This window comes from Lepus europaeus, unplaced genomic scaffold (genome assembly GCF_033115175.1).
Source record: "Lepus europaeus isolate LE1 unplaced genomic scaffold, mLepTim1.pri SCAFFOLD_266, whole genome shotgun sequence".
Classification (NCBI taxonomy): Eukaryota; Metazoa; Chordata; class Mammalia; order Lagomorpha; family Leporidae; genus Lepus; species Lepus europaeus.
The window spans coordinates 88,491-101,573 of NW_026909146.1; the positions used below are offsets into that span (position 1 = coordinate 88,491).

Here is a 13,083-nt window from a genome sequence, read left to right on the forward strand (position 1 = left end):
GGAGACGCAGCGTCCGCCCAGGGCGTCAGGGGGGCCGTGGCATTCTGCGCGGGGCGGGGACGCGCACGTGAGGCCGCGCGCCCCCTCCCGGGTTCCCTGCTGCCCGCCCACCCTGGGCCGCACACGCACACTGCCCGCCCCCGCCCCCCGCCCCCTCCCAGCACTCACCCTGGCACGGCCCCTCTGTGTCCCGCTGCACACGCACGCTGCTGGTCACCTGGGGGCCCGGGGGCCGCGCGGTCATGTCCTCGGCCGTCCCGTACAGCAGCAGCGTGTAGCGGTACAGCGTCCCTGCGCGGGGGGTCACCGTGGGCAGCCTGGCTCCTCTCCCCGGCTCCCCCTCGGGTGTCTACCACACATCGTCACTGCGCACCTACTGTGTGCAGGGGTCAGCTCACTGGGAACCGCCCGCCTACTGCGTGCAGGGGTCAGCTCTCGGCTTCTCCCGGGAACCGCGCGCCCACTGTGCGCCGGCCAAGCCCGTGCAGGCGGCTGTGGGGCCCAGCGGGGCGGCCGCGCGCTCTCACCCGTGTTGAAGTAGTAGCCCCTGTTCTCCAGGCTCAGGGTCCACACGCCCTGCGGGGCCTCGTCCCAGAAGTGCGTGGACATGAAGGTCCAGTTGTTGTAGCCTTGGCCGCTGATGTCTAAGGGTCTGGCGCAGACGGGCAGGGCGGGCTGTGGGGTCAGCCCTGGCAGCCCCGGCCCGCAGATCCCTGCGCCGCCGCCCCCGGGGCCCCACCTGATGGCCACGAGCGTGGAGCGCGTGCCCATGGGGCTGGTGAGCGAGATCTGCAGGTCCCCGCGGCGGCTGTAGGTCAGCGACAGCTGCACCTGCACGTGCTCCAGGGAGCGGATCCAGTTGCCACGGCCGGCGCAGGCCGACAAGTTCCTGGTCACGTGCATCAGCCGCAGGATGGGGCTGGGGGCGGGGCGAGGGCGGGGGTGGGCGTCCGGCAGGGGGCTCTGGCCTCCCTGTATGGCCCCGCGGGAGGGCTCCGGTGGCCTCGGGGGTCCCCTCCCCCGGGCGGCAGTGGCAGGTGTGGGGAGCGGAGGGGCGGGGCCTCACGTGGGGCTGTGAACGACGCGGATGGCGCACTTCTTCTGGGGCTGCGTGGGCAGCCAGGTGCGGGCCAAGTCCACCAGTCGCCCGGCGTCCAGCAGCCCGTAGCCGTAATGGTGGCTCACTGCGCGGAGGCGCGGCCGTCACTCACGGGCGCCCCCCAGCCGCGCGCGCCCCGCTCCCGCCCCCGCCGGGGCCACCGCACCTCGGCGCCCCACGCCGTTAGTCCTCCAGTCCTCGGCCTGCAGCTGGGCCGGCTTGGACGCGCGGACCACCAGGTGCTGCATGTCCCTCCAGGTCAGGAACGGGCTGGGGACAGGAAGCCTGGGTCAGCGGGGCCCTGCCTGGGGGCTGCAGAGGGTGGGCGGCCGGCGGGCGGGCGGGCACCCACTTCGCCTCCAGGGCCAGGGCGATCATGCCGGCAGCCAGCGGGGCTGACGCCGAGGTGCCCGTGTGCTTGTCCGTGCACTGGTGGTGCAGGTCCGTGGTGACCTGGGTGCAGAGAGGCCCCGGGCCGCCTGGCTCCAGCCCCGCGAGGCCTGGACTGCCCGGGGCTGGGCCAGAACGGGGAGGGCCGGAGGGCCTGGGTGGGGCCCGCGGGGGGGGCGCAGGGGCCCAGGGAGCGGACGGATCGGCGCCCACTCACGATCTGTGGGTCGGTGGCCACGCCGCTGCTGTAGGTGGTGGTGAGCGTGGAGGCGCAGGCCTCGCTGTACCAGGGCACGCGGCCCTGCTGCGTGGCGCTGCCCACGGACAGCGTGTAGATGCTGTTGGTGTAGCCGTCGCAGTCACAGTTGTCATAGTGTAGCCCGCCGTTGCCCGATGCCCAGACGAACAGCGCGCCCAGCCCGCCGCGGCCCTGGGGTGGGCGGAGGCAGGGGGCGTCGGCCTGGCGCGCGGGCACGCGCCCTGGCCCCCCGCGCCCGCCTGCCCCGCCCCCCCGCGGCCCCACCTGGGTCACGCCGCGCCAGAAGGCCTCGCGGGTGAGGACGCCCGGGCCGTCCACCGTGCGGCCGTCGTCCTCCGGGCCCCAGCTGGCGCTGTACACGTGGATGTGCTGCGGCTGTAGGCTCAGCGACTGGGCCTCGACCACGTCCGTGATGGTGCCATCGAGCATGCGCACGCCTGTGGCGGGCCGCGCCTGCGCCCTGAGCCGCCCGCCCCCCCCGGACCACCCCCGCCCGCCTCCGGCCCCTCCGCCTGGGGGACCCCGGTACCTCCGATGCGGGCGTTGAAGGCCACGCCCGTGCCGCAGAAGCCGTTGTTGGCCACGGCGGCCACCTCGCCGGCGCAGCGGGTCCCGTGCCTGTCGCCAGGGCCCACAGGTGCGCGTCACAGCCGCCCCGCCCCCGCTCGGGGCTGCCCCCGAGGCCCCCAGGCTCACCGGTTCTCGTCGCTGGGCGTGTAGCGAGGCTGAGGGTCGGGGTCGTAGTCATTGAAGTCGTAGCTGGCCAGGGGGTCCTGAGGGCGGGGCGGGGTGTGAGGCTGGGCGCGGGGGCAGGACCGGGGCCGCCGCGCCCGGCCGCCCCCTCCTCACGTAATTGGCCCAGAGGTCTGGGTGGTCCTTTTCGATGCCGTCGTCCAGCACGGAGACCACGACGCCCTGGCCGGTCAGGCCCTGGTTCCACACCTGCAGGACGTTCAGGTCCGACTGCATCTCGTTGTTCTGCACGGGGCAGGGCGCGGGGTCAGCAGAGCCCCGCTGGCCCGCCCGCCCGCCAGGCCCCGCGGCTCACCATGTACCACTGCTGGGGGAACCAGGGGTCCGAGGGCACGGCCAGGGAGCGCTTCACCCGCCGCCGCAGCGTCTGCTGCTCGAACCACTGCACCTGGGGGCGCGCGGCCCAGGTCACTGCCCGGCCGGAGGGGAGGGCGGCTCTTTGGGGCTCTCTCCCCCATCTTCGTTCCAGATCCTTCCTGCCCACCCTGGGCCAGGCCGAGCCAGCAGCCTCGTCCGGGTCTCCCCGCGGGTGCAGGTGCCCGTTTGCTGCACCAGCGGGGAGCGGAGCAGCCGGGGCGTGACCCGGCGCCCACGTGGGGGCATGCTGGTGTCTCGGGCGACGGACGGGGCCACAGCAGCAGCCCCCTAAACCCCTCCTCATCCCCCCAGACCAGCTCGAGTTCCCGCACCCCCACGCAGCAACAGGGCGGTCCGCCCCGCCGGGGTTCAGCCCCAGACACAGGGGCCCTCGCTGCTTTTCTGTCCTAGAGACCCGACCCACCGGCCAGCTGCCCACTGCCAGGGGTGTGTGGCCCCGGCCCCGCCTGCGGCCAGCAAACCACACTCTGGTCTCCCTGTCTCGGTTATGGACACGGGGACCCCTAGGCATCCGCTCTCGGATCTGCAGCCCTCGGCATAGGGACAGAAAGTTCTCTCCTTGCTGGGAGGGGCCGGGCGGGGACCCCCGGGCCCCTGCTCCAGCCACAAGAGAGCCAGGTAACAGGTGGGCGCTGACCGGAAGTGAGGGGGCGGGCCCCTCCAGGCCGCACTCACCTTGGGTTCTCTCTTCAGGCGCAAATGGTGGCCCCAGTGTGGGGTCAGGGACTGCTGGACCACACCCCGGTGCCGCAGGTGGAAGTACTGCCCATCAGGGAAGATCTGGGGGTGCGGGAAGCGGCCCACGGCTGGGACCCGCTCCCGCCCCCAGGGACCCCCACAGGGGCTGGGCCCCAGCCAGGAGGGGGCAGCAGGTGCCTGGTGCCTGTGGGCCCTGGAGTCGGAGTGCGCTGAGGCGTGGCTGGGCTCGGAGGTTCTCGGAACCCCCATCGGTCAGGGTCTAGGGTCGTCCAGCCCCCACCCCACTGCCCGTCCATCCGGGTCCCACCCACCTCCCCCAGGTTGACGAAGCCGAATTTACGAGCCAGGCGCTCGGCCTCCCGGTAGCCCTGGGACACCCGCACGGCCCAGCTGCTGACGTAGATGGGGGCCCGGACAGAGGCCCGCCCCCCAGCCAGGGGCCCAACGAGGGCCAGGCCCAGGGCCAAGGCCAGGCGCAGCCACAGCGCAGTCGGGGCGGGCCGCATGGCGGCGGGGGCGGGGCCGCAGCGGGGCGGGGCCGCAGGAAAGCCCCTCCCTCCGGCCAAACCGCCGAGTCAGCCTGCCCCGCCCCCGGCGCCATAGCAACCCCGATGGCTTCAGCTCCCAAGGGCCCCTGCGGCCGGGGCGCGAAGATCCGACAGGGAGGAAGCTCACGCGCGCCTCGGCCTCCTGCGGACCCCAGCCCACCGGAGCCCCGGTCTCCCCGTTCGGACAAGCTGCCGGATCTTCTGACCCGGAGGAGCAGCTTCACGAATGCCATAATGAACCCCACGCTTTATTTGGTCCCGCCCACTTCTGTACACACCCCTCCCTCGAAAATCGGTCCCGCCTCCCGCCCGCTCCAATCAGAATGGGTCTTTCCAGTAAGTCCCGCCTCCTTCAGTGAGCCCCGCCCCTACGATCGCTGCTCCGCCCCACCTCCAGTCTTTCCCAGACCCCGCCCACCAGCCCCACCCTGCTTAACACCCTTTGCTTCCCCGCTCACACGCCCACCTGCCCCTCCTCTCCGTCAACGTCGCTGCCAATAATCCCCGGCCCTGACGCTGGCCCTCCAATCAGCTACGTCGCACTTCCGCTCCGCCAATCGGCGCCCGCGGCTGCCGCGCCCCGCCCCGCCGTGCCGGGCGCGTGGCTGCAGCGGCGGCCGCGGCCCGCCAGAGGGCGATGCGGCGGGGGAGACGGGGCAGGCCCCACCTCCTTTGTCCGCCCTGCCCTCCCATTGGCCGGAGCGGGGGGCCGGGGGCGGAGACCAGCGGTCCGGGGGCGGAGCGCGGCTGCCCGTCCGGGGCCGGAGCGGCGCGGGCGGCGCGGGGCCGGTGCGCGGGCTGGCGGGCGAGCTCGGGCAGCCAGCCCCGGGCCCGCCGCTGCCATGGACGGTCTGCGCCAACGCTTCGAGCGGTTTCTGGAACAGGGGAACTTTGCCACCGAAGCGCTCGGAGCGCTCGAAGCCAGGACCGGAGTCGACAAGCGCTTTCTGGCCGCGGGTGAGCCGTCGGGGCGGCCAGGGTCTGGGGTCGCCAGCGGCCCCTCCCCTGCCGGCACCTGGGCGGGGGGACCCGCTCCCAGCGGCGGCGGCCGGGCTGTCCTCCGCCCCTTGCCCCGGCACCCTGGACGTCCGCCAGGTCTCGGTCCGGTTCTTCCAGTTGTCCAGGGCGGCCCGGGTGCCCTGGTAGTCTGACCGCGTCCGGCCGTGTCGCGGTGGGGACATTGTCCCCAAGGGGCCCCTCCTGGGGGCCTGCCCTCGCCCCTTCCGCCAGGCCCCCCCGCCGGCCTTGTGCCACGACGTGACCATCCGTTGGGTGGTGGACAGCCTCGCCAGGGCCGCCGGGCGACAGGCGAAGCCCCCCTGGCTGCAGCCCCCTGCTCCGGCCCTCGATGGCCCTGTGGGACGTGTCCACCGGTCTCTGCCTCTTGCAGGGAGCCCTCCTGGGACAGCCCCCAGGACACCAGCCCTGACGGTGGGGCGGGGCCTCCAGGGTTCCAGCGTCCTCTCTGCAGCCGGCTGGGGTCCCTGCCCACTGGGGGATTTCCGGGCCAGTAGGGTCTGAAACCCGTGCTCAGACCCCAGAGGCCTCCCCAGGCCCCCAGCCCCGCGGGAGCCGGCCCTAACCTCTGCCCTCAGTTTTCCACGTGTCTGGTCACCGAGCAGCGGCAGGGAGGGGCCGGCTGGGGAGGCCGGACGTCGCCAGGGGGCCACTGAGGCAGGGGGCGGCTGCTGAGCCTGTCCCATGTGCAGCGGCCACACAACACGCGCGGACACGCATGCGTGTGCACACACAGGCACCGTCCCATCTGCTGCTGGTGCCTGGGGCTTAGCCCCCCCCCCCCCGACATCCAGGGTCACCCCTGGGCTGCTGAGCCTGCAGGAAAGTGGATTTGGGTAGGGCAGCCCCGGGAGACGGCCCTGGGGAGGGGGGGACGCTCCCCAGCGCCCCCCGCCCCACGCGGAGAGGAGCCCAAATCCCCAGATCCGACCTCGCCCTGGGGCAAAGGCGCAGGTGGAGGCAGGGTGGGGTGACCTCCCTCTGCCCTTTGGTCCAGCGCTGGCCCCTCGGTGATAGTAGCCTGGGCGGGGAGGGGGAGGCCCCCAGCCCCCACCGGTCCTGGCTGTTGAGATAACGCAGCTGGGGAACCAGCTGTCCCCTCCTCCCCTCTGGGTCAGGCTCAGCGCCAGGCCGCCCCTCCCCCTCGCGTCTGTAGCCAGAGGCACCGGGTGCACCTGCCGACTGGAGGAGAGGTTCCTGTGTGGGGCCCCCGTGGCTAACACCGCGGGGCCGGCACCACCCCACCTACCGAGGGGGGACCGCGGCCCCGCGTGCCCGCCCCACGCGTGTCAGGGAGCAGAGCTTTCAGAGTTGAAGGGAGACTGGACGTCTTGGAGGCGGGGTGCCCTGGCATGGGCACAGGCACGCCTACTCTGTGCCTGCCGGGCTCGCTCCCAGGGCCCAGGGAACACCATGCAGCGGCCTCTCGCACCCAGGGCCCCAGGGCATCTCGAGACCACCACCCCCCTGGCTCCCGCGTCTCCGTCCCAGCCCCTCTGGGAGCCCCTGGCTGCAGTAATGGTGTATTCCTCCAGGGGACGCACACAAACACACAAGCACACACACACACCGGGGTGCGGGGTGGCCGTGGGGAGGGGGTGTGGCCACCGCCCCCCAGGCTCCCGCGTCTCGGTCCCAGCCGCTCTGGGAGCCCCTGGCTGCAGTAATGGCGTATTCCTCCAGGGGGCGCGCACACACACACACACACACACACCCCGGGGTGCGGGGTGGCCGTGTGGCCACCGCCCCCCTGGCTCCCGCGTCTCGGTCCCAGCCGCTCTGGGAGCCCCTGGCTGCAGTAATGGCGTATTCCTCCAGGGGGCGCACGCACACACACCCCGGTCACAGAGGCCGCAGCGGGGTGCGGGTGCCATGGGGGTGTGACCTCCGCTCCCCGCCTCGCCCCCAGGAGCTGTTACTCTGCTAAGCCTGTATCTTCTCTTCGGCTACGGGGCGTCTCTGCTGTGCAACCTTATCGGATTTGTATACCCCGCATATGCTTCGTGAGTCCGGCGGCGGGCGGGGGCGGGGCGGGGTCTCCCGGGCCGCGCTGACCGCGCCGTCCTCGCGCAGGATCAAGGCCATCGAAAGCCCCAGCAAAGACGACGACACTGCGTGGCTCACCTACTGGGTGGTGTACGCCCTGTTCGGTCTGCTCGAGTTCTTCAGCGATCTACTCCTGTCCTGGTTCCCTTTCTACTACGTGGGCAAGGTGGGCGAGGGGCCGGGGCGGGCGGGGCGGGGCTGGGGGCCGAGGGCGGGGGCGGGCCAGGGCGGGGAGGCAGGGGCGGGCGGGGCGGGGGGCCGGAGGCGGGGGGCGGGGCGGAGCTGGGGGCCGGGGCTGGGGGGCAGGGGCCGGGGCTGGGGGCCGGGGCTGGGGCCGAGGCGGGGAGGCAGGGGCGGGCCGGGGCTGCGGGCCGGGGCCGGGGGCGGGGCTTGGGGGCGGGGCCGGGCTGCGGGCCGGGGCGGGGCCGGGGCGGGGCGGGGGCGGGGCGGGGAGGCAGGGGCGGGTCGGGGCTGCGGGCCGGGGCTGGGGGCGGGGCTTGGGGGCGGGGCGGGGCTGCGGGCCGGGGCGGGGGGGGCGGGGGCCGGGGGGCGGGGGCCGGGGCCGGGGCGGCGCCGGCCGGGGCGGCCGGAGTGTGACCGCCGCCCCTCGCGCAGTGCGGCTTCCTGTTGTTCTGCATGAGCCCGGGGCCCTGGAACGGCGCCCTGCTGCTCTACCACCGGCTCGTGCGCCCGCTCTTCCTAAAGCACCACGCGGCCCTGGACAGCGCCGTGAGCAGCCTCAGCGGAAGAGCCTTGGACGCCGCGGCCGGCCTGGCCCGGGACGGTGCGTTCCTGGGGCGCCCCCTTCTCCCTCCGCGCGCCCCCGCCCGCCGCCTGCCGCCCCCTCTCACTGTCCGCCTCTCTTTCCCACGCTGTCGGGGAGCAGCTCTGCAGGCCCTGGCTCGGGGCCGGGCTCGCGTCACCGCTGCAGGGGCCGGACCCCCTGCCGCCCTGGAAGCCGAGCGTAGGTAGCCCGCGGAGGACAGGGTCTGCGCGTGTGCGTGTGCCTGGCCGTCTCGGCCACAGTGGCCGCCTGGCCCCTGAGCCGGCCCGTCCCTCTCTCTGCAGCCCAGCCGGGCCTGAGCCCGCCGCACCAGGACAAGTGAAGAAGCAGGCCAGCGCCCGCGGGGACCTCCCGGCCAGCCACCAGGGCAGCGCTTTGGGGCCCCCACTGTCCACCGAGGCCAACAAACGGAGCAGCTCGTCGGGCGCCCCGCTGTCCAGCGAGGCCAGCCACCAGGGCAGCGCCTCGAGCCCCCAGCTGTCTAGCAAAGCCAGCAAGAAGGGCAGCGCCTCGGGGCCCCAGCTGGACTCAGAGGCCAGCCAGCAGGGCAGCTCGTCCGACCCCGAGCTGACCACGGACTCCACGGAGTCCAGCCAGGACAAGGCCCCCGAGACCTCCCTCCCTCCCAGCTCAGGCAACTCCCAGCCCCGCTCCCCCAACACCCACAGCTCCGGGTCCCGGGGCTACGTGGCCTCCGGCTCTGCCAGTGGCTCCCAGCTGCCCCACAAGGCCCAGGGGCAGCCACGGGCACAGCCGTGGGGACAGCCGCGGGGGCAGCCACGGGGCCAGGCTCGGGGCCAGGCTCGGGGCCAGGCTCGGAGCCGAGGCAGCTCCTCCAGCCAGCGCCAGCTGCACAAGCCCCACTCCATCGTGTCCACCAGGCCCCCTGGGGCCCAGCAGGATCCCCGGCCACGTCCCCAGCCGCGACCCCGGCCGCGACCCCAGAGGCTGTCCCAGCAGGATCACCGGCCGCGACCCCAGCCACAATCCCAGAGGCCATCCCAGCAGAGTCCCCAGCCGCGATCCCAGCCAGGACCCCACCAGGATCCCGGCGCCCCCTCCGGCCAGGCCCCACCCCTCGTCCAGTCTCCCAGTGGCACCACCATCCCCGCACAGCCCCCCAGCAAAGCCCCCAGCAAGCCGGGGGGCGCGGCGGCCCGAAGCGGCGGCCAGCGGAGTCGGAAGTGGAGCAGCACCTCCGTGCCCGAGCTGAGCGCGCCCTGCTGCTCTGGCTCTTCTCTGGATTTCAGCTCCGAGTCGGCCACGCAGATCACCTGCACCTGGCCCCGCCACGGCCATGGGCTCTGCTGCCTGCGGCACTGCTGGCCCCTGGGCTACCCGGCCTGCTAGGCGGCCGCAATAAAGCCATGGCTGCCCTGAGCGTCCCCACGGCTCTCTCCTTTCCCCCCTGCACTTCTGCTGGCCACACGGCCGTCCACTCCGGAGACGCAAGGGCTGGGCCAGAGTCAGAACCCGAGGAGAGCAGCTCCAGCCCCCCCTCCCACGTGGGGGCAGGGACTGAGGGCTTGGGGCATTAATTACGGCCGCCGCCCAGGGTCATTAGCAGGGTCTGGGAAGGCTTCCTCCCGCCGTACCCACCCCACCCCGTCACAAAGACTCCCAGAGCGGGCATGGATCGTGCTGCAAGACTTAACCCCCCGCGTGGGCGCCCGGCCCAGTCCCGGCTGCTCCACTGGCCAGGCCAGCTCCCCGCTCACGTACCCGGGAGGCAGCATGTGGCAGCCCCAGCACCGGGGTCCCCGCCACCCATGTGGGAGCCCCGGGTGGCGTTCTGAGCCCCTGCGTCAGTGAACCGGCCGACGGAGGACCTTTGTCACTTTGTCTCTCAAATAAGTCAGACTCCCAGAAGCCACAGTAAAAATCGCGCAGAGGGCAGAAACAGGAAATGTCCCCCCCCCACTCAGCCCCTCCCGGCCTCACTCAGCCCCCCCCCGCCTCACTCAGCCCCTCCTGGCCTCACTCAGCCCCCCCCCCCGCCTCACTCAGCCCCTCCCGGCCTCACTCAGCCCCCCCCCCCGCCTCACTCAGCACCCCCCGCCTCACTCAGCACCCCCCCGGCCTCACTCAGCCCCCCCCCGCCTCACTCAGCCCCCTCCCAGCCTCACTCAGCCCACCCCCCCGGCCTCACTCAGCCCCCCCCCGGCCTCACTCAGCCCCTCCCAGCCTCACTCAGCCCCTCCCAGCCTCACTAAGCCCCCCCTGCCTCAGCCCCCCCCCCCCGGCCTCACTCAGGCCCCCGCCTCACTCAGCCCCCCCCCCCCGGCCTCACTCAGCCCCCCCCCCTCACTCAGCCCCTCCCAGCCTCACTCAGCCCCCCCCCCCGGCCTCACTCAGCCCCCCCCCCCCCGGCCTCAGCCCCTCCCGGCCTCACTCAGCCCCTGCCAGCCTCACTCAGCCCCCCCCCCCCCCCCGGCCTCACTCAGGCCCCCCGCCTCACTCAGCCCGTCCCCGCCCTCACTCAGCTCCCCCCCCCCAGCAGGCAGGAAGTTGAGAACCAGCCTTCATTTGGGAGTGCGCCCAGGAAACCCCAGCGGGGGTGCAGACCCTGGCCGATGGCGCTGGGCTCTGCTCCCGCACACCTGTCCGGGGAGGGCTGGTGCCCTGCGGGGCACCATCGAGGGAGGCTCCCGCTACAGCCCTGCCCCGGCCCTCACCACCCTCGTGCGCCGGCCGCTGGACACTCAGGAGTTCTGATGGAAGTCTGAGCAGGCACCCGCAGGTCCCTGCACCCAGGAGCTGGGGCCAGGCAGACAGGGGTCCGTGCCCTGGGTGTGGGAGCATGTCCGGCCGCCAAGCCCTGGGACGCCGAAGCCGGGCACTCTGAGCGGGAGGAGGCACGGGGGGAGGGGGGGAGCCGGTCCCGTTCACCGGCTCTCTGCCTCCGTGCACACCATCCAAGAGCCGGAGGTACAGCATGAACCCCAAGGCTGCTGGCGGGGCGAGCTGCAGTGGGGGCCGAGGTCGGGGTGGCCGGACAGGGCCTGGCGTGGAAGACGAGCGAGCCGACACGCAGCAGAGGGGGTCCAGACGCTGTGGACGAGGCCCCGAGGCAGAACACAGGCTGCATGCGAGCGGAGTGGCCAGGGGCCCAGTCCCCGGGGTCTCAGGGCGCGGGAGGACCGTGGCCTTCACCGCACAGGTGTGGCTTATCCGGGAGGGAGAGTGATTACTGATGCCCCACCTGGGGCCCATCAGGCTCGGCCACAGCCCCAGGGGTGCCGGGGACACGACCCCTCACCCTCGCCCTCACCCCCCACCTGTGAAGTGGGCTCCAGCTGTGCCCCGCCCAGGTCAGCACACCTGGGAGCATGAGGGGGGCCGCACCTGGCTCACCAGGCCCAGTGATCTTTCAACCCTAATTTGCCCTTTGAAAAAGATATTTACGTGAGAGGCAGAGAACGATCGATCCTCACCTGGGCTGATTCATCCCTCGAAGGCTCACAACACCCAGGGCTGGGCCAGGTCAGGGTCAGGACCCCAGAATTCCCCCCAGGGCTCCCCCGGGGCGACAGGGGCCCAAGCACTTGAGCCACCATGGCTGCCTCCCAGGGTGCTCACGGCAGGGACCCAATCCCGGGAGTTCCGCCTGGGGCACAGCGGCCCCAGTGTCTCCCGTAAGGACGTGTGTGTCGCCGGGGTCCACCTCGAATCCCACACGACCTCAGATCCTTACTCAACGTCGCGTCTGCAGGCTCCGGCCTGGGGCTGGACCCCCAGCAGCCAGCAGTGGTGGCCACGGCCTCCTGTCTGGGCTGGGACAAGCGCGGTGCAGGGCACGGTTGGCCCCAGGTGCTGCCTGTCTGTCACCTTGAAGATGGGCAGGTGTTGGGCCAGCAGGTGACCCCGCGACCCACCTGGGAGCGCCTGGGCTCCACTCCCAGCTCTGGCTCCTGCCCCCAGCTCCCTGCTAACCCCTGGGCCATGGAGGCCCACGTTTCCAGCTTCTGGCTCTGACCGTCATGGGCACGGGGAGGGAGCCAGCTGTCTCTGTCTCTCGACTGTGTGCGTCTCGGACTCCACTGCAGTTTAAAACTCCTGTGGACAACCCGTGCACCCCCTTCCCCGTCATCATCAGCAGAATCCTGCAGACCTCCTGGGAAAACCCCCGCCCCTGGCTGGTTTCCCAAAGCAGCCATAACGGCGACTTTGGCTTTGCCACCACCAGCGAGGCGCTCCGCCTCCCGCGGAACCCATTCCGGCTCCGGACTGGGGCACTCAGTTCAGGCAGTGCCTGGGCCTTCCCGCACACAGCTCAGGGTCGGCAACACCAGAGCTGGGCACAGGTGCCAGGCGTGTTGGTGGAGCCGGGTTCGAGACCCAGCTCCGCTCGGATGCCTGCCCCCTGCTGACCCACGCCTGGGAGGCCGTGGGGACAGCTCAGGTGCCGGGGGGGGGGGGCCCTGCCACCCACATGGGAGCCCAGGGTGGAGCTCCTGGATGCCGGCCTTGCCTGGCCCGGCCCTGGCCGCCATGGGCACTGGGGTAGTCACCCGGCAGACGGAGGCCTCTGTCCCCCTCTCTCTGCCTCTTGACTGTGTTTGGTCAACAAGGGCTGGGGCAGGAAGAGTGGGCACTGGTGCCACTTGGTCCCCAAGGCCGGTGGCCTCAACCTTGCCATTGGCAGAGTGGACGGCCGCTCCCCAGCGCCCCCTGCTGGCTTCAAGGCTGAGAGACCAGGCCGGGTGGGCACCTGTTGTGGACAGGGTGGCCTGCCCATGGAGGCCAGTGGCCCCTGCCCCCATCCTCACCCTGAGCTATGAACGCCACCAGCCCTGGCTGGGTTCCGCCCACATCCCCGAAGGCCGTGTCCACTCCCCCATCATCCCCAAGCGCCAGGACGCTCGGGGCGCAGGGCCCACAGGTGGAGGAAGACAGGCCTGGGGCCCCGCGCGGTGGACGCCCCCTTTCCCAGCCTCCACCATGCCTCCTGGGCGCATGGTCTGGGACACAGGTTCCTCAGGGCCGGGCCCGGTGCCCAGGATACAGCAGGTGCTCAATGCGCGCTCCAGGGGTGGAGGCGAGGCCGGGAAGGGCTCCAGGACAGCACAGCCCCAGGTCTGAGCCTTGGCAGGGTCGCTGAGGCCCAGGA

The 13,083-nt window shown here is 72.7% G+C and overlaps 2 protein-coding genes across 3 annotated transcripts; one reads left to right on the forward strand and one right to left on the reverse strand.

Annotated features, from left to right (window-relative positions):
* Positions 1-164: 164 nt before the first annotated feature.
* Positions 165-4,084, reverse strand: PCSK4 (proprotein convertase subtilisin/kexin type 4). Its single transcript, XM_062185091.1, has 13 exons — positions 3,890-4,084; positions 3,555-3,659; positions 2,797-2,889; positions 2,598-2,726; positions 2,445-2,521; positions 2,278-2,366; positions 2,013-2,185; positions 1,707-1,919; positions 1,452-1,552; positions 1,266-1,369; positions 1,067-1,184; positions 740-919; positions 165-291 (listed from the first exon to the last, which is right to left on the reverse strand). The coding sequence occupies exons 1-13, from the start codon at positions 4,082-4,084 to the stop codon at positions 165-167; spliced, it is 1,704 nt and encodes a 567-aa protein (XP_062041075.1).
* An 815-nt stretch (positions 4,085-4,899) lies between these two features.
* REEP6 (receptor accessory protein 6) lies at positions 4,900-8,394 on the forward strand. Of its 2 annotated transcripts, XM_062185104.1 has the most exons (6): positions 4,900-5,083; positions 7,053-7,146; positions 7,217-7,355; positions 7,805-7,973; positions 8,076-8,153; positions 8,258-8,394. In XM_062185104.1, the coding sequence occupies exons 1-6, from the start codon at positions 4,969-4,971 to the stop codon at positions 8,293-8,295; spliced, it is 633 nt and encodes a 210-aa protein (XP_062041088.1). In that variant the 5' UTR covers positions 4,900-4,968; the 3' UTR covers positions 8,296-8,394. The 2 variants fall into 2 exon arrangements, with proteins under 2 accessions (XP_062041088.1, XP_062041089.1); XM_062185105.1 differs by lacking the exon at positions 8,076-8,153.
* Positions 8,395-13,083: the final 4,689 nt, after the last annotated feature.